The sequence below is a fragment of the Trachypithecus francoisi genome, unplaced genomic scaffold, assembly GCF_009764315.1.
Source record: "Trachypithecus francoisi isolate TF-2019V2 unplaced genomic scaffold, Tfra_2.0 Lachesis_group5, whole genome shotgun sequence".
Classification (NCBI taxonomy): Eukaryota; Metazoa; Chordata; class Mammalia; order Primates; family Cercopithecidae; genus Trachypithecus; species Trachypithecus francoisi.
Window position 1 is genome coordinate 36,540,513 of NW_022681470.1, and position 18,340 is coordinate 36,558,852.

At 52.7% G+C, this 18,340-nt stretch overlaps 1 protein-coding gene and 1 long non-coding RNA gene across 3 annotated transcripts; one reads left to right on the top strand and one right to left on the bottom strand.

The window, feature by feature from the left end:
• Positions 1–1,084: 1,084 nt before the first annotated feature.
• On the top strand, positions 1,085–9,495 carry FAM163A (family with sequence similarity 163 member A). The gene is made up of 4 exons (XM_033197831.1): positions 1,085–1,179; positions 5,384–5,405; positions 6,192–6,536; positions 7,119–9,495. The coding sequence occupies exons 3-4, from the start codon at positions 6,444–6,446 to the stop codon at positions 7,527–7,529; spliced, it is 504 nt and encodes a 167-aa protein (XP_033053722.1). The 5' UTR covers positions 1,085–1,179; positions 5,384–5,405; positions 6,192–6,443; the 3' UTR covers positions 7,530–9,495.
• Positions 8,937–12,526, bottom strand: LOC117075451. Of its 2 annotated transcripts, XR_004434009.1 has the most exons (4): positions 12,250–12,526; positions 11,280–11,680; positions 10,984–11,162; positions 8,937–9,814 (listed from the first exon to the last, which is right to left on the bottom strand). It is a non-coding gene; the product is annotated as an uncharacterized LOC117075451 (long non-coding RNA). The 2 variants fall into 2 exon arrangements; XR_004434008.1 differs by lacking the exon at positions 8,937–9,814 and having other exon boundaries at positions 10,660–11,162.
• Positions 12,527–18,340: the final 5,814 nt, after the last annotated feature.

Genomic DNA, 18,340 nt, shown 5'->3' on the forward strand with positions numbered 1-18,340 from the left:
GGATCACAAGGTTAGGAGATCGAGACCATCCTGGCTAACATGGTGAAACCCCGTCTCTACTAAAAAATACAAAAAACTAGCCGGGTGAGGTGGCGGGCGCCTGTAGTCCCAGCTACTCGGGAGGCTGAGGCAGGAGAATGGCGTGAACCCGGGAGGCGGAGCTTGTAGTGAGCTGAGATCCGGCCACTGCACTCCAGCCAGGGCGACAGAGCGAGACTCCGTCTCAAAAAAAAAAACACAAAATAGCCGGGCACAGTGGTGTGTGCCTGTAGTCCCACTACTTGGGAGGCTGAGGCAGGAGAACCACTTGAACCCGGGAGGCCGAGGCTGCAGTGGCACTCCACCCTGGGTGACAGAGTGAGACTGCGTCTCACAAAAAAAAAAAAAAAAATCAGCACTGTCCTGGGTTCGATTGATTGGTTAAATGAATAAACAAATAAAAGAATGTAAAGAGACCCCCAAAAATTAGCCTACCCTGGATTCCTGGATGTCTCGAGAGGACCCTGCCTCCCCCTCCCCCAACAGCACAGCAGCCTGAACTTGGTCCTCTGGCTGTCCAGTCGCCATCTTTGGCCTGATAGAAGTCAGGATATTGGAGTAGGGGAAGGAAGTGTGCAGCCCAGGCACTGGGAAAAAATAGGACCAGGAAACGGTGGGGAAGGGGCTGGGAAAGATGTATGTTAAGAGCAGGGTCAGTCATGCAGGCAACAAGGATGCATCCACTGGGCACAGATCCAAATCCTCCGGTGGAGCAGGAGAAAACCAGCCGAGCGCCCTGCCCCGCTCAGCATCACCTCCCAGACACGTGCCCAGCATTCTGCTGCTGCCCTGGGCACAGGGTTCCAGAAGCACCACAGAGGGAAGGAGACACAGCTGGGGTAGACGTAACCTTACAGGTCTGTCCTCAGGTTCTCAGGCTGGGGCCTCGGAAACCAAGGCAGCTGCGGAGCTTTACCCTCAAGAAGCAAACCCCTGGAGAGATTTCCACTCTAGAGCCATGGGATCACACCTGGGGGCCAGCAGGAGCCTGTCTGTCCTCAGCCTTCCTGTCTGGCTTTCATGGGTCTTCCTCTCTCTTCTCTGGCAGGGACTGATGCCCTTGGCCATGACGCACCCCCACCTGCTGTCTGCTCAGGCGTAGCCTGCGTGACTGAGCCACCACTGCTCCAGCTGTTTCACGTAAGTGTAAGGCATGGGCCACTCCTTTTCCCCTGGGAGAGGGTGTCTGGGCCACCAGTGGGGAAGGGGCTTGAGAAAGTCCTGGTCACAGAGGGAAGGCCCGTAGGATTCTTTAGTGGGCAGCAGGTTTGTCCTCTGGCTACCCCCATTCCCTGACTTGGCCACCACTGAGTCATTCTGCCCCAGACCTGCTGAGACCTGGGTGGGAACATACGGACCTCTTTCTCCTGTCCTCAGGACACCTCAGGAGGCAGCTGGTGTGTTAGAAACTCCACAGCACTGGCCCGTGGGCCCTGACGCAGACAGTTGTTATCCTATGACTTTAGACAAATGACTTAATGGTCTTGCTTCTTCTCCAGCATTGCTGGGGCTTTTGTAAGATTCAAGAATGTGTATTCGCTATCTTTTGCTGCATCACAAACGACCACAAACTCAACAGCTTAAAACAATACGCAGTGATTCTGTTTCTGTGGGTCAGAGGTCCAGACGTGGCTGGTTGACCCTCTGCCTCAAGGTCTCAGCTGGGGTTGTCAGTTCGTCCCCAACGTCAACTGGAGAAGGATCCACTTCCACTCTCATGTATGTGGCTGTTCAGTTCCTTTTGGGGGGCTGGATTGAGGGCCTCAGTCCCCAGCCAGGAATTGGCCAGAGGCCACCCTAGGTTTCTTCACACATGGGCTTCCCCAACATGGCAACTTTCAGTATCAAAACCATCAGAGACAATGGCTAGCAAGAGAATAGTATGAATCTTATATAATCTATTCACAGAGGTGACATCCCATTACCCATTCTGTTAGTTAGAAGCAAGTCACAGTCCACACCCATACTTGGGGTGGGGGGAGTACACAAGGGCATAACTGCCAGGAGGCAGCGACCACTTGGGCCATCTCAGAGCCCGCCCGCCGTAAGAGAGCATAAATGGAGCACTTTGTAAACTGTAGGCTGCTGTTTGGGTGTAAGAAGTTACTGCCAGCATTGGCATCTAATTGCAAAGAGACAATGAGCCCTCCTGAAATCATAGAGAGACACTGAATGTGGGAATTTAAATGCTAAACTGTACCATTAGTACAGAAGTTAGCCGGGTGTGGTAGCACGCGCCTTTGGTCCCAGCTACTTGGGAGGCTGAGGTGGGAAGATCGCTTGGGCCCTGGAGGTTGAAGCAGCAGTGAGCCGAGATCACAGCATTACATTCCATCCTGGGCGACAGAGCAAGAACCTGTCTCAAAAAAAAAAATTTTTTTTTCCATTAGTACTGAGCTTTCAGGGAAACTGTTGAGAGCTGATTAGTTCATCTCACACCCTTTACATGTCCCTTCCTGGCTGATGATTTTAAGGCCAGACCTAAACAGCCACAACAGGTCTAGGCCTTCCTTCTCCCCACAAACATGGTTGTTTGTGGGGTCTTTTCTAGTTTACAAAGAGCTCTCACGCCCACCCCCCTCGTTCCTCACAGTCACACTTGAGAACTCAGAGGAGGAGAGGCGATCCTTGATTACAATTCCTTACAGTCCTACTGGTGAGGGAGACAGAGGAATGTGAAAACTGAGTGTTTTGTTCATCTTTGCTTCAGAAGTGAGAAAGAAGGTCATTTTCCAATATGGGGTAGCTGCTCAGTGGCACAGGTGATCCTCGAACCTGGGCCTTGAGAACCCCAGCTCTGCCCACACTGCCATGCCCTCAATGTCCAGTCCATTGCTGTGTGCAACCTGTGTGGTCCTGAAAGAGGGGTGTCCCAGGACAGGGGCAGGGAGGAGGGAGGGCACTGTTCTTATACGGCTTCTCCATAATTCCCTGTCTCCTAAAACAGGCTGGGCACATCCTGGAACACTAGTCCAAGCCTGTCTGTGGAGTGGATCACTGCTGCTTCCCCAGCTTCAGGTCACTCCTAGACCTCTGTCCATAAGCAGCCCTCAGCGATGAATATGCAGGGAAGTGTTGGGGGGATGAAGTGGTGCTGTAGTGAAAGTGCCTACGCCTTCCCCAAGCTGCGATTCATCTGGCCCCACCTCCAGATGCCCCAAGAAACCTCTGAAGCATGGCCTACCCTGCACCTGGGCAAAATCAAAGTGGTCTCAAACAGGGACGCTCAAGTCTGCTGATGGGATTGAGCTGAGAGATACAGCTTGCTGCCCCCTGGTGGTCTGTCAGAGTCATAACTGCCAGGGCTGTGACAAGCTAAACAGTGAGCTTTTATTAAGTCTGACACCATGTGTCAGACATGGTGCATAAGGCTTCAGGGGATAGGAGACCATGTAAGACACAACCCCTGATCCCAGAGGACTTATAATATAGTGGAGGAGTCAACATGTTCCCACATGAAAAGTTGACTCTTATCCCACCAAGTGGGATTTGAAGAGCGAACCATGAAGGGCATTGCAGTAGGAGCCCAGAAGTGAGAGAGTATCAGGGCTGGGGCACTCAGGGGAGGCTTCTCAGAACCTTGAAGGAAGGGCAGGATTTAAACAGACAGAAAAAGAAAGACCACACACTCCCCTGTCGAAAGCCCCCTCAGGCCTCCAGGAGAATTCATCCAGATTCCTTACCCAGGTTGCTGCCTCTCCAGGTACATGCCTGCCCTGGCCTGTCCCAGCCTCGCCAGATCCCTCGCAGTTCCTGGAACTGTTCTCGTCACACCCCTGGACTGTTCATTTCCCTCCCCACCTTGTCTACCTAAAAGGCTGTCACTCACCTTTTAGGATTCAGCTCAATACAACACCTGCAGTGGAGCATCTCCCCCCGAGTCATTAGCTGCCCCACTCTGTGTTCCACAGTTCTGGTCTGCGATTCTGTGGCTACGAGTCTCACACTGTGTCGTAAGGGTTGCCCCGTGTATTTTCATCACTAGGCAATAAGCTGCTTAAGAACTGTAGAACTGTGGCTCACACTTGTAATCCCAGCATTTTGGGAGGCCAAGGCGGGTGGATCACCCAACTTGGTGGATGGCCAGGAATTCGAGACCAGCCTGGCCAACATGGTGAAATGCTGTTTCTACTGAAAATAGAAAAATTAGCCCAGTGTGGGGTTGCACATCTGTAATCCCAGCTACTCGGGAGGCTGAGGCACGAGAATCACTTGAACCCGGTAGGTAGAGGTTGCAGTGAGCCGAGACTGTGCCATTGCACTTCACACTGGGGGACAGAGTGAGACTCCATCTCCAAAAAAAGGAACAGAGGGACTGCATGATGGGGCAGCAGATCACGTAGGCGGAAGAAAGGGAGGTGAGGAGGGAAAGATAAATAGGGTGAGCGTGCAGGAACTTGGGGGATGGCTATGCCTTTGAAGCTGTCTCTAAAAGTTTATGGGCAGATAAATGTATCCTGCAGGCAAGGTGGTGCATGAGAGTCACAGAACGCCCAGGGGTATGAAGAAAGGCTTAACAGCTGGTGGCAGGAAGGGTACTCAGAGACAAAACTGGGAAGGTTCGTTAGGAAACCATTGTGCCACTGCAGCTTGAGAGGTGACGAGTCTTCACTGGAGCGGGCGACAGAAGACTGGGGAAGCCAGAGAAGAATGTGAGGAGTTTCAATTCTGGGCAGCTGGGGGAACATCCCATGGCCTTGTCAAACTCTAATGTGCAACTTATTCAGTTGAGACCTTGTGAAAATGCAAATTCTGACTCATTAGTCCCGTGGAGGGCCTGAGATGCCATCTTTCTAGTGGCGCTCCCAGGTTATGCCCACGCTGCTAGTCCACAGAGCAGGAGTGGATTTGGAGCCGTGCTGCTGGGCAGGTGCAGCTCTCTAGGATGACAGTGGTGGGCAGGTGGTATATTTGGGTGAAGAGATAAAGGTACCCCTTTTACCCGGTGAACACGCCAGGGTGCACAGCTTTGTGAGCAGAGTGCGGTTGGGTTCTAGCCCCACTTACCCTTTGAGTAATAAACAACTTGCAAAGCCCTTTGGGGCAGCTATGGTGGAGTCACCAACAGAGACAGACAGGTCAGAAGCGGGTAGTCCATTTGGAGAGCAGGGTGATGACTTTAACCTGTCATAATTGAGTTTGAGATGACCACTGGGACATCCACTGAAATGTCCATCTGCTAGCAGTTGGAGACCCAGACTTGGGGTCTGTGGGCTCACTGATGATATGCCACACAGTGAAGAAAGCAAAATGAGGGTTGGCTGGGAATCATCTAACCCTTCTGGCCTTTTTCAGCAGGTAACTCTCTTATTCCAACATCTCTGTCCTTTCTGTTGTCTTGCAGGTCACCGTTCCCTTTACTGAACGTAAGTGATCTAGCCATTTTTCCTCTCCAAGATGCCAAGTCCCTAGTCCCCACCCTCCTGCCCCCTTGGTCCCAGTGCACCTGGGAGGCTCAGAAATCCCCATTTACTGACCTAAAAGGATAATCTGCCTGAAGCCAGGACAGCCTCATGCCCAGAGCTTGCCTCTGTCCTGTTCATTCAGCCTCAGAAGCCAGGACCAGTCTCCCCAGTCTGGCCACAGCCTTCCAGGGCCCAGGATGCCACACACCACTCCCTCTGGGCTTGCCTTGCCCTTGCTTTTCAGGAGGGTTTGAAGAACAGAGATACCCCTAAAAGAAGTGCGGGTTTGAGCCAGAGAAAAGCCACCTGATGTTTTTGAGAGCTGGCCTTTTCCCCGCCAGCCCAGGACAAAGGCTCAGGGACCACTGGGGTGTGTGCCAGGATGGCGGGGATCAAGAGCACAGCCTTGGGGATGAACGGGCTGGGTGGAATCGCAGCCAGATTATTCTCAGCCCCGTTTAGCATGCGTGCAGTAGGGATAGCTAATAACTGCCCCGAAGGGTTATCGCGAGGATGTGGTAAGATGCGTGGGGGTGCTTAGCGTGATGCCACACAGGGAGGAGCCCCGCAATCAGCAGCAGCTGTTCCTCTGTGTCTGGAGCCACGCAGAAGCCGGGGCTAAGAAGGGTATGAGGGGAGAGGAAAGGCGAGAAGAGCACCAAAGGGGAAAGATCGTGAGAACCTTTTGAAACTGGATAGAAGCAAGGGGCAGAATTAGCACTCAGCTTTCTCTCTTCCCTCCCGCAGCTGTTATCTGCCCTGTGCCAAACACCTCCAACTTCCCCCACTTAGGCTGGCCCGGTCTGGAGCCAGAGCCAGTCCTCAGCCTTCAGGAAGCCCCTGGGGCCTGGCCCTCCCTGCACCTGCTGCTCTCAGGCCCGCTGCCCCAGCCTCGGGGCAGTTCCAGAAAGACTCCCCCCGGCCCAGCCCAGGGCTGCAGCCACAGCTGGTCCTCAGCCCTCCGCACATCTTTGCAGAGTTTGATGGGGCGCCGGGCGGATGACAGCGGGAACGGTTGTGATCACTGGCGGAATCCTAGCTACGGTGATCCTCCTCTGCATCATTGCCGTCCTGTGCTACTGCAGGCTCCAGGTCAGTCCCCGGGACCCGTAGCTAGAGGCTGCCAGGCCACCAGCAAACCTTTTTCATTATGGGGGCAGAAACTGGAGGCTGACTTCAGGGCCCACAGAGCCCAAAGCCATGGGCTGTGGCAGGCGTAAGTCAAGGAGGCTGGGAGTTGGGGCTGGTCAAAAGGAAGCTAAGCACCCCCCAGCCTGCCCGCTCAGAGCACACAGAAAGTGTGCTGAGGATATACGGGGTCATTGGGTTGTGTGTCCTGCACCTCTGAGATTTCAGGGGTGTGGGAAGAGTACCATTCTGGGGAGGCTCTGAAAGCTGCCGCTAGCAGCCCCAGCCGTGTCCTCAATACGTGTGTGTCCCTGCCCAACTCAAGCACAGCCCGGAGTTACTGCGAGGAGCGGTGGGAGGGGAAAGGGAAAGCAGCACTGGCCTTGCAAAGCTGGGAATAGAAACTTGTGGAGCAGGCCCCTGGGGTTCAGTGCCTGGCACTAGGTTCTCCAAGGAGCAGGGGCAGGGGCACCTGTGCACACTCAAAAATGCGTGGGGTCGGGGAAGCATTCATCCTCTCAGGCATCCCTCTCCCCTTCCGCACAGTATTACTGCTGCAAGAAGAGCGGAACCGAGGATGCAGACGAGGAGGAGGAGCGGGAGCACGACCTTCCCACACATCCCAGAGGCCCCAGCTGCAATGCCTGCAGCTCCCAAGCCCTGGACGGCAGAGGCAGCCTGGCACCTCTCACCAGCGAGCCCTGCAGCCAGCCCTGCGGGGTGGCCGGGAGCCACTGCACTACCTGCTCCCCATACAGCTCCCCCTTTTACATACGGACGGCTGACATGGTGCCCAATGGGGGTGGAGGCGAGAGGCTCTCCTTTGCTCCCACATACTACAAAGAGGGGGGACCCTCATCCCTCAAATTGGCAGCACCCCAGAGTTATCCGGTGACCTGGCCAGGCTCTGGGCGTGAGGCCTTCATCAATCCAAGGGCTATTAGTACAGACGTGTAAACCCTTCCACCCCTGACCCCCACACACACCCACACTGCTGCCCTGGCAGGGGCCATGGGGGCGATGGATGACCCTCCAGCAGCCCCACAGGGGCTGTCTCTGTTTCTTTGGCTTTTCTCGCTCCACAGTGGAGGGTTTACTAGGATTTAAGCTTTTGAGTGCGTTGAGAACCAGAACAGGGCCTGGCTCCAACTCTGCGGCCCAGAGGTGGGGGACTGCTAGGTCAAGTCTGCAGCTTCGCCAGTTTCTTGGTTGGGACACTCCTCTGGCAGCCCTAGCACCACGACAACCCCTCGCAGTGTGCCCCAGTCCCCTGAATTTGCTGCACTGCAAAAAGGAGCACCGGGGAAAGTTCAGCAAAGGCTCTGGAGCCCTCCAGGGTCCACGGGAGATGAAGCATCCCTGCCTAGGAGAAGCGGACAGAGGGCAAGGGGAGAAGTGAGAGCTGCAATTCCAGCATTGGAGAAGCGAGGGGCGGGGGGTCAACGGCACTGCTTCAGGAGGAGCTTGCTGAGATGAATTCAACAGCTAGTTCACAACCAAGTTTTGTACGTTGGTTACCATAGCTACTGCTGTCACTGTAGCTGCTCCCGTAGGGACGTTGATTCCTGAACGTATCACATCTCACCTGCCCCCTTCCTCGTGGAACACGTCAAGTTGACTTTAAAGCCTAAGGTTGCCTGTGGGGACTGCACCAGAAAGTGACTGTCTAACCTTGTGTTCCCCGAAATCCTTTCTCTGCCTTAGGAACCAGCGCCCCCTGCTGGAGAAGCTTTTTCACTTTTGTTAGCCGACTTCTGGTAGCTTAGCAAAGAGACCAGCTGACTGTCTCTCGGCCCAGCCCACCACGCCGAGCAGCTTGCGTGGATGCAGTCCTGTGAGGGTGTGTGCATGCCCGTTCCCAGGTGTACACACACACACTAGTCACCACGGGTAGGCACCAGGGGCATTGTACCTTCAGGAGCTGCAGGAAGGAAAGGTCTCCCATGTACCATCGAGAAGGAAAAGTCTGATACCCAAACAGCTTGAACGAAAGCTGGTTAACGTGGCCAATCCCCATGGCAGCCAGCGGGCTAGTGAACAGGAAGAGCACGGAGTCTCCGTGGGGCGATGCTGTAGCGGCTGAAACCACGTGGACTCCGCCAGAGCCCGGCAGTCTACGTGAGCGTCCACCCGTGACGCCGCTGAGCAGGATCTTCAACCCACCAGAGCGACAGCCCAGTCCTGAGGATGGGAGGGACGTGACTTAGGGATTCCACGCTCGCCGCCCTCCCTTGGCCGCCCTACTGCCCAGTCTCCTGGCAATGAGCCTTTTATTGTGTCTCACACCAGCCTCATTTCCAACTCCGACTTCCCACTTAGAATGTGGCAGTGGCTTTATGCTTTGTGAGTATCTTGATGAGTTTTTCAGTGGCCTCTGCGGAAGCTGGCCCCCTTCTAAGGGCATAGCTAACCCCCCTCCCACTCCTGAGTCACTGAATTCAAGGAGGATGGGGCAGGGAAAGGGCTAGCCCCCCTGCTGAAATCTTGATTCTGCATTTGACAAAGGTCAGGGTGCCGCTGAGGGAGCAGGGAGCGGGCAGGGAAGAGGAGGGGAATGCACATCTTTTGCGCCACTATTAAGGCACCTGTCACCTCACATCTCAATCTAGAATCAAAGTGCCCTGGGTTGAGAAACAGACCCGGGCTCTGGTCACACTTTGGTCACTCATTAGCTCTAGGACTAGTCACTAATCTCTGAGATTCCATTTATTCCAGGGAAACGAGGCTTGCCCAGATAGACTAAGAACCCTTTAGTGCTCCAGAAAGTGAGAATTTCCGAAAAAGATCTGCCGGCCCAGACCACTCCCTCTTGCCCTAATCCTGGCAGGGCCTGGATGTATTTACCCAACTCTCTGATCTTGTGTGCAGGGATGCTTGCTGATGGATGAAAGACCACCATAAAACAAGATTAGCAGCAAAACAATTTTAATTGTCAGTGAAAAGCAAACATGTTTGTCTGACTCTCCTATGGAGTCACTTCAAATGGTAACTTCTCTTGTACCAGGAAGCAGCTGTAGGTGGGGTAGTGGGATCTGTCTCCTGGCGCAGAGGGGCAGCTTTCGGCAGCAGTTTCAGCACGCACGTCCCACAGCCAGCCCTAACTGGGCCAAGTGCAGCTCCTGACGAGCTGCTGGGCCTGGCAGCGTTCCCCACTTCCTAGTGCCTTGCTCCCCTGGAATTCCACAGCCAATCAACCACAGCAGCCACGTCCTCCTCGCCAGAAATGACATCATTCCTACATCCTGCCTTTGTAAAAATCAAGACCCAATTAACCATCACCCGCTTCTTGCCCCTGATCAATGGGGTCCCTGAGTGCAAGCGTCCTGTGCAATCCCCTCCCTCCTACCGCTTTCCTAGCTAAGCCCTGCCAGCCCCACAAATCACAATCTGGGTTTGGGGCATTGGAGAGACGGTGGGCCCCAGCTCTTCCCCACATAGCCCACGCTGCTCAGGGCACGGTCTCCAACCAGGCTGGAGATTGCCTGCCTGCCCGCTGCAGCTGCAGGGCCCCACCCTGTGGAAAAGGGAGCTCCCCCACTCAACTGCACTGTCCTTTTCTGCTGTCTGGTCTGTGCTAAGGGACACTATTTGTACTCTTTTCAAACGGTGCCCTAAATTGGAAGAGAAGGAGGGGCCAGGAACATAGCCCTCTCCGCAGTCTTTCTCCACCTCCACTTCACCACTCCTGCTATAGACTTCTTGTCTTGCATCTTTGATAACTTGGAGTCGCAACCGAGTGAATGTCGGAATAAATGAGAGATTCGAAGTAGAAATCCCACAGGGTCCTTCGTTCTTCACCGGGGGAAGTGAAGGGAGCAGTTGGTGTGGATTTAAGGGTGAAGCCTCCTCGTCAATACCCAGAGCGTCTGTGTTCAACGCTCTCCCTGCTCCCACGCTAGCAAACCTCCACCTTGTTGCCTGGCATGCCCCTATTGCCTCGGTCAGAGTTCAATTGGCGGAGATTTGCTGCTTGTTGGGAAAGTGGCTGAAAGGACCTGCTGAGGATAGTGAGTTTCCCTGGGGGCAACCCAGGCCTCAGCCTCTGCTCCTGCCCTTCCCCTCTTCCCAACCCACCACACACCTTCCAGGCTGGTGGTCTTCCCGCCTGTGTAGCTCGGGGTAAAATCACTTCTCTGAAGCCTCAGGAGATCATGTCACATGGCCAGCCCTTTGTTACAGGGGCAGCAAGGGAAGTGGGGAATTGGGACCAGATCCCCAGTGCAGCCCAGCAGAGACTACAAAAGCGGAGAGGGATGGAGGGGGACTGGAGAACTGGAAACTAGCTTTGTGTGTGGAAGGGAGAATTTGGGGATGAAGTGAGAGTGTCTTGTGTGTGTGTGTGTGTGTGTGTGTGCGCGCGCGCGCGCACATGTGCATATGGCTGTGTGCGAGAGAGCTGCTCTCTCCCCACCTCAGGGCCTCAGGGCGAGCCCTGACTGCAGCTTGGGGGTGCAGCAGGCAGCCTTCCCCAGCAGTCCAGCACCCAGGCCTCCAGCCCCGCAGCAGCCTTCCCTAGCACCAGTGGGAGCACAGCTTCCTTCACCCTCAGCCCAGGGAGCAGTTGGCCACAGCTCTGTCACCACAGCTGTCCTATGGGAACAGAAATCGGACCCTGAGGCACACTCATCATCGCACCCATCCCAACCTCCAGCCATCTACTTAGCTGCTGCAGGGCAGCCAGCTCCCACCTGGCCTCCAGCCTCTCACCCGGCACATCTGCTTGGCCTCATACTTGCTGGCGGGTCACAGCCCTGACCCAGCTCTTCTCCCTGGTGGCCCTCAATTGCCCTCAGCCTCAGCTCCAGCTGGGGAGGAGGGTGGAGGAGCAGCTGGAGTCAGACTGAGGAATGCAAGGGAGGTGCTGGCCGTCCTTGTCACTATTCTTTGGAAAATGCCTCCCTCAGTGCCTGAAGTTCAAGGAGTGTGGGCTGTTTTCTTTCTGAGCTATGAGCAAATCGAGCTGGGGGACTCAGGGGCATGCTGCGCTATCCCGGGAGTCTCGGCCTTGGGTGGTTTGGTGGTCTTGCCCTGGAAAAAATCAGTGGTCCCCGAGCAGCACTTGTAAACTTGAACGTAGAAAGCTGGGTGAGAAGTTTTCATCTTCTGCACTGTTCAGGCCCAAAAAAGTGCGAGGCAGAGGCCCTCATCGAAGTGGCACATTGCCCTCATACCCGGGGGCTTTCCAACCAACAGCTCTGGCACCCCAGATTCCAGCAGCCCCATGATGGCATTATCCAGCCCACATCCCCAAAACCTGTCCCTGGCACTCTGCCCCTGAGGCTTCTGGGGGGACTTGAAGGAGAAGCTTCTTTCACCATAAAAACATCTCACCCAGTTTTCTACGCTCAAGTTTACAAGTGCTGTTCAGGGTCTATTGATTATTTACAGGAGAAGATTGCCAAACTACCTAAGGCTGAGACTCCTGGGATAGGGCAGCATACCCCAGAATGCCCCAGCTTGATTTGCTCAGAACTCAGAAAGAAAACGGCCCACCCTCCTTGAACGCCAGGCACTGACAGAGGCATTTCCTAAAGAAGAGTGACAAGGACAGCCAGCACCTCCCCTGTGCTCCTCAGTCTGACTCAAGCTAGTCCTCCGCCCTCCTCCCCTGCTGGCCCCTCTCTCCACCAGCTCCCCCTCCCAACGGCCATCCTTCCTTCGTTGCCCATCAGCTCACTGGGTGGAGAACCACGTAGTGCACAACCTCTCAGAACACAACACTTGCACCTTCACAGCGTGCCTCAGGAGGAGTTGCACATGGCTCCATCCTCCAGCCCAGCACACAGCACCCCTCACCGCAGCTGGCTCGTGCTGAGGATGGCAGGAGGAGGTGAAGGAGGAGCTCCTGGGTCACAAAGCCGTTATCTCTTTTCTCCTGTGACCTAACAGCCCAGCAGACACAGCAGTCTAGTGGCGGCAGTTAGAAGGTGGGATACGGAAGCAGACTTCAGCTGGAATCCTGGCTCTACCACTTACTGTGTGACTTTAGGCAACTTTGGGGACCTCTTTGTGTCTCAGTTTTCTCACTTGTAAAGTTGGGGTCATAATGCCCACTGTATTCCATTAAAATTAAGTGAGCTGGCTGGGTGTGGTGGCTCACTTCTGTAATCCCAGCACTTTGGGAGGCAGAGGCGGGCAGATCGCCTGAGCTCAGAAGTTTGAGACCACCCTGGGCAACATGGTCAAATCCTGTCTCTACTAAAATACAAAAAATTAGCCAGACGAAGTGGAGGCACCTGTAGTCCCTGCTACTTGGGAAGCTAAGGCACTGAGAATCACTTGAGTTCCAGAGGCGGAGGTTGCAGTGAGCCGAGATCGCACCACTGCACTCCAGCTTGGGCTACATAGTGAGACACCATTTCAAAAAATAAAAAAATTAGGTGAGCTGACACCTCACTTAATTTTAATGGATACAGGGGCATTCTGGTCCCAATGTGATTCCTCACATTAATGATAATGGCACATGTGGTAGCCACTATCATTAGCAGTACAGCTAAGTCCAAACTCTACCACTCACAACATGACAGCCAATAAGTTGAGAGAAGGTGTTGGGGTAAGGAAGGTGACTTTATTTCTGGAAGCTTCCAACTGAGAAGATGGAGGACCAATGTCCTAAAGAACCTTTTCTTTTTTTTTCTTTTTTCTTTTCTTTTTTTTTTTTTTGTTTGAGTTGGAGTCTCGTTCTGTTGCCCAGGCTGAAGTGGCACAATCTTCAGCTCACTGCAACCTCCACCTCCTGGGTTCAAGCAATTCTCCTGCCTAGGCCTCCCAAGTAGCTGGGATCATAGGTGCCCGCCACCACACCCAGCTAATTTTTGTATTTTTAGTAGAGACGTGGTTTCACCATACTGGCCAGGCTGGTCTCTTGGCCAGGCGGGTCTTGAACTCCTGACCTCGTGATCCTCCTGCCTCAGTCTCCGAAAGAGCCCTGAGGGATGCCTTGTTAGTGGAGAGCGGCCTCCAGCACATCCTGCATGTCTTAGGACAGGACACACCATGCCTTCCTGCTCTGGAACAGAGACTTGGCTCCCTTTGAGCCTCTCTGGGGGCTTTCAACAGGCAAAGGGCCTGTTATCCTCCAACTGCTGAACAATTTTCTCCCCACAAAGTCAAGGGCAGAAGGCTAGAGTGAAAAACAGTGTCAGCTGGCACAGGTTCATTCACATTGTATGAATTTATTTTATTTTTTTGTTGTTTATTTTTTTGAGATGGAATCTCACTCTGTCACCCAGACTGGAGTGCAGTAGCACGATCTCGGCTCACAGCAACCTCTGCCTCCCAGGTTCAAGCAATTCTCCTGCCTCAGCCTCCTGAGGAGCTGGGATTACAGGTGCGCACCACCACACCCAGCCTCTTTTTGTATTTTTAGTAGAGACAATTTTTGTATTTTAGTATTTTTAGTTTCACCATGTTGGCCAGGCTGGTCTAGAACTCCTGACTTCATGATCTGCCCTCCTTGGCCTCTCAAAGTGCTGGGATTACAGGCGTGAGCCACTGCGCCTGGCCCATGAATTTTTTAAAAATATTTTTGTTGGCCAGAAGCGGTGGCTCACACCTGTAATCCCAGCACTTTGGGAGGCCAAGGCAGGTGGATCAGCTGAAGTCAGGAGTCCAAGACCAGCCTGACCAACATGGTGAAACCCCGTCTCTACTAAAAATACAAAAATTAGCTGAGTGTGATAGTGCATGACTGTAATCCCAGCTACTTGGGAGGCTGAGACAGGAGACTTGCTTGAACCCGGGAGGCGGAGGTTACAGTGAGCCGAGATGGTGTCATTACACTCCAGTCTGGGCAATGAGAAAAACTCCATCAAAAAATATATGTATCTGTTTTCGTTGCAGTAAAAACAAATATATACTATATAATATAAAATTTGTGATTTTAACCTTTTTAAATTCAGTATACAATTCAGTGGTATTAATAAATATTCACAGTGCTGGTCCATTGTGGTGGTTCATGCTTGTAACGCCAGCACTTTGGGAGGCCAAGATGGGAGGATCACTTGAGCCCAGGAGCTCTAGACCAGCCTGGGCAAAATAGCAAGACCCTGTCTCTATGAAAAATAGGAAAAAGTAGCCAGGTGTAGTGGCACATGCCTGTGGTACCAGCTCCTTGAAAGGCTGAGGTGGGAGGATCACTCGAGCCCAGGAGTTTGAGGCTGCAGTGAGCTGTGACTGTACCACTACAGTCCAGACTGGGTGCCAGAGGGAGACTCTGTCTCTCAAAAATAAAAATAAAAGGCCGGGTGTGTTGGCTCATGCCTGTAATCTCAGTACTTTGGGAGGCAGAGGTGGGCTGATCACGAGGTCAGTAGGTAGAGACCAACCTAACCAATATGGTGAAACCCTGTCTCTACTAAAAATACAAAAATTAGCTGCGTGTGGTGGCGTGCGCCTGTAATCCCAGCCACCCGGGAGGCTGAGGCAGAAGAATCACTTGAAGCCAGGAGGCAGAGGTTTCAGTGAGCCGAGATTGCACCACTGTACTCCAGCCTGGGTGACAGAGTGAGACTCCATCTCAAAATAAATAAATTTAATTAATTAATATTCACAGTATTGTGCAACCATTATGTTTGGAAACCATTATGTTTCCAAAGATTTTTCTTTTTCTTCTTTGTCTTATTTGAGACAGCATATAGGGTCTGGCTTTGTCACTAAGGCTGGAGTGCAGTGGTGCAATCTCAGATCATTGTAACGTCTGCCTCCCAGGCTCAAGTGATCCTCCCACCTCAGCCTCCCAAGTAGCTGGGACTATAGGCATGCACCACTACGCCTGGCTAATTTTTGTATTTTTTTGTATAGTTAGGGTTTTACCATATTGCCCAGGGTGGTCTCGAACTTCTGAGTTCAAACAATCTCCCTGCCTTGGCCTCCTAAAGTCCTGGGATTACAAGCATGAGCCACTGAAACTGGCCTCCAAAGATTTTTCATCACTCTTAGCAGAAACTCTGGAACCATTCATGTTTGATTTATTTTTTAACAGATATGTTCGATTTTTGTATGTAAGCAAGGCTTGGAGGTAGGTTCATCCTGTTGGAAAGATGGGGCTCAGTAAATCTGTAGGTAGGCAGGATGATGAGGGGTCATCCCTCCTGTTCCCCCAGGATAAAATCTCCCAAGCAAACACTGACTTCAAGGAACTCCTTGAAGGGATTGGAATGCAGCTTCACAGCCTGTCCTGGGGTACATGCTGGGGAGGCTTGCGTAAGCAGTAGATTTTAGACAGTGGAGACTTGAGCCAAGCAGGGCTAGAGGAGACTGAAGTGGAGAGAAGGCAGTGAGACACCTTGGGGCGGGAAGGCGCAGGGCTCGGGCGGAGACAGTGGTGAGGTGGGCGGCTCAGCCTCATGCAGCCCGGCCTGGCCTCCTTCCTCCCAGGCTGTGAGCACACTGAGGTCCTGGGCTGTGCCAGCCGAGGAGACAGATGGCAGAAGCCTCGGGGCAGACCACTCACAGGTCCCCGGGCAGAAGCTGTCCACTGGGGTAGACCCCACAGCCTTCTCCTCTCCAGACCTTGCTGCACTGGGCCATCTCATGGTCCCAGAATGTCCCAGCAAGTGGAGCCCCGACCACAGGGAGTAGGGGTGAGGGAACAAACCAGGCACACACTCCTGGCATCGCCAGACCTCCGCTCCGAACCCCACCCAAACGGATCCATTTAAATAATCCTGAGATCTAGGAACCCGCTGGAATTCAATAGAAATGTGAGCATATCAGGTATTCAAAAAGGGTCTGTGCCCCTCCCCCAAACAGTTCAAAAACAACTTTAGAAAGTTTCTCCATCTACCTGGAATGAGTTTGCAGTTACAATTCTGACCCCATGCACCCTTCTCCACCCACCCAAATCCTACCTGTCCTTCAAATCTTGTCCAGGATTCTATGATTCATTCCCCTGAGGCTCCTGGAAGCCATCACTCCCTTTTCTGGATAAGCAAAACATCCTCTCTCCACCTCCCTGCGTGTGGCTGGATTGCTGGTATCTGGCGCGCCCTTTATTTTCCCTTGCAGACGGATTGTTCTTCCAGGCTGCATTCCCCACTGCACTGGCCCCAACACCCAGCACAGGGCCTTGCACACGCTTTGCAGCCAGCCAAAGCCAACTAAAGGAACCAGATGCACTCCTGTCTTTCATCGGCTGGAGGGTTTTTTTTCTTTCAAAGTCTTTTATTGTGGTAAAATACACATATAAAGCTTATCACCTCCACCATTAAGTGGGCAGCAGTTCAGTGGTATCAAGCACATTCATAATGTGCCACCGTCACCACCAACCACTGCCATGACTCTTCATCTTGCAAAATTGAAACTCTGTACCCATAAAACAAAATCTCCCCATTCCCTCGACCCCCAGCCCCAGGCAACCACCATTCTAACTTTCTGCCTTTATAATTTTGCCATCCTCTAAGTACCTCACATAAGTGGAACCATACAGTATTTGTCTTTTTGTGAATGGCTTGTTTCCCTCAGCATAATGTCCTCATCTCATGTGGCAGGTCAGAATGTCCTTCCTTTTAAGACTGAATCATATGCCACTGTATTATGCTATATTTTACTTATCCATTCATCTGTGGATGGATAAATGGGTTGTTTCCACGTTTTAGTTACTGTGAATAGCACTGCTATGAACATGGGTGTAAAAACACATCATTGAGAGCCAGGCACAGGGGCTCATGCCTGTAATCTCAGCACTTTGGGAGGCTGAGGCGGGCAGATCACCTGAAGTCAGGAGTTCAAGACCAGTCTGGCCAACATGGTGAAACCCCATCTCTACTAAAAATACAAAAACTAGCCAGGCGTGTTGGTGGGCACCTGTAATCCCAGCTGCTCAGGAGGCTGAAGCAGGAGAATCACTTGAACCCAGGAGGCAGAGGTCGCAGTGAGCCGAGATCACACCATTGCACTCCAGCAATGAGTTTCCAAAAGGGAAACTCCATCTCAAAAAAAAAAGAAAAAAGAAAAGAAATACATTGTTGAGACCATGCTTTCCATTCTTTTGGGAATTCTACTTCTGTCCCTGGAAGTAGAGTTGCTGGATCGTGTGGTAATACTATTTGCAATTTTTTGAGGCACCACCATCCTGTTTGCCACAGCAGCTGCACCATTTTGCAGTCCCACCAACAGTGTCCCAGAGTTCAATTCCTCCACATCCTGTTAGGTTACAAGGTTTAAGAGGATAAAATACTGGGGCTTCATTTACACCGAAGCACATGATGACCGTAGAGGTTTAGTAAGATTGCAGTTTGAACTCCTGGGGATAATGATTCCACAGTCCGATCATTTGCAACAAATGGGGTAATTCTGAGGACTTGGAGCAGGGGCGTCTGCTTGGAGCTGTACCTCAGAGCACTCGGAGACCTGCCAGGGCTTTCCTCATCAGCTTCATGATCTGGAGCACAAAGTATTGAACAACCAAAGCCACACTCCTTTGGTAGCACCTGAGTTTTCAGTTTCTTTCTCCCTGCTTCTCTGAGCTTCTTCCCTTCTGGGATTTACACAGCAATCACGACCAACCTAACAAAATTAGCTCGTCATTTATAGATTCTTCCAGACTGGAGCTCCCCAAAGCCAACTTACCCAATATGGTTCCATCACCCTTCTTGCTTCCGTGTCTAGCTGTGAAAGGTAGGATTCTAGAGCCATTGGCAGCAGTCTGGAGGTCAGGACTTGGACTTTTTCAGGTGCAGGTTTTTCAGGAGCTGCTGACTGACCTGGGTATCCAGGTCCAGAGAGGTATCCACGGACACTGCTGTCTCCCAAAGGCAGTGGCGTGA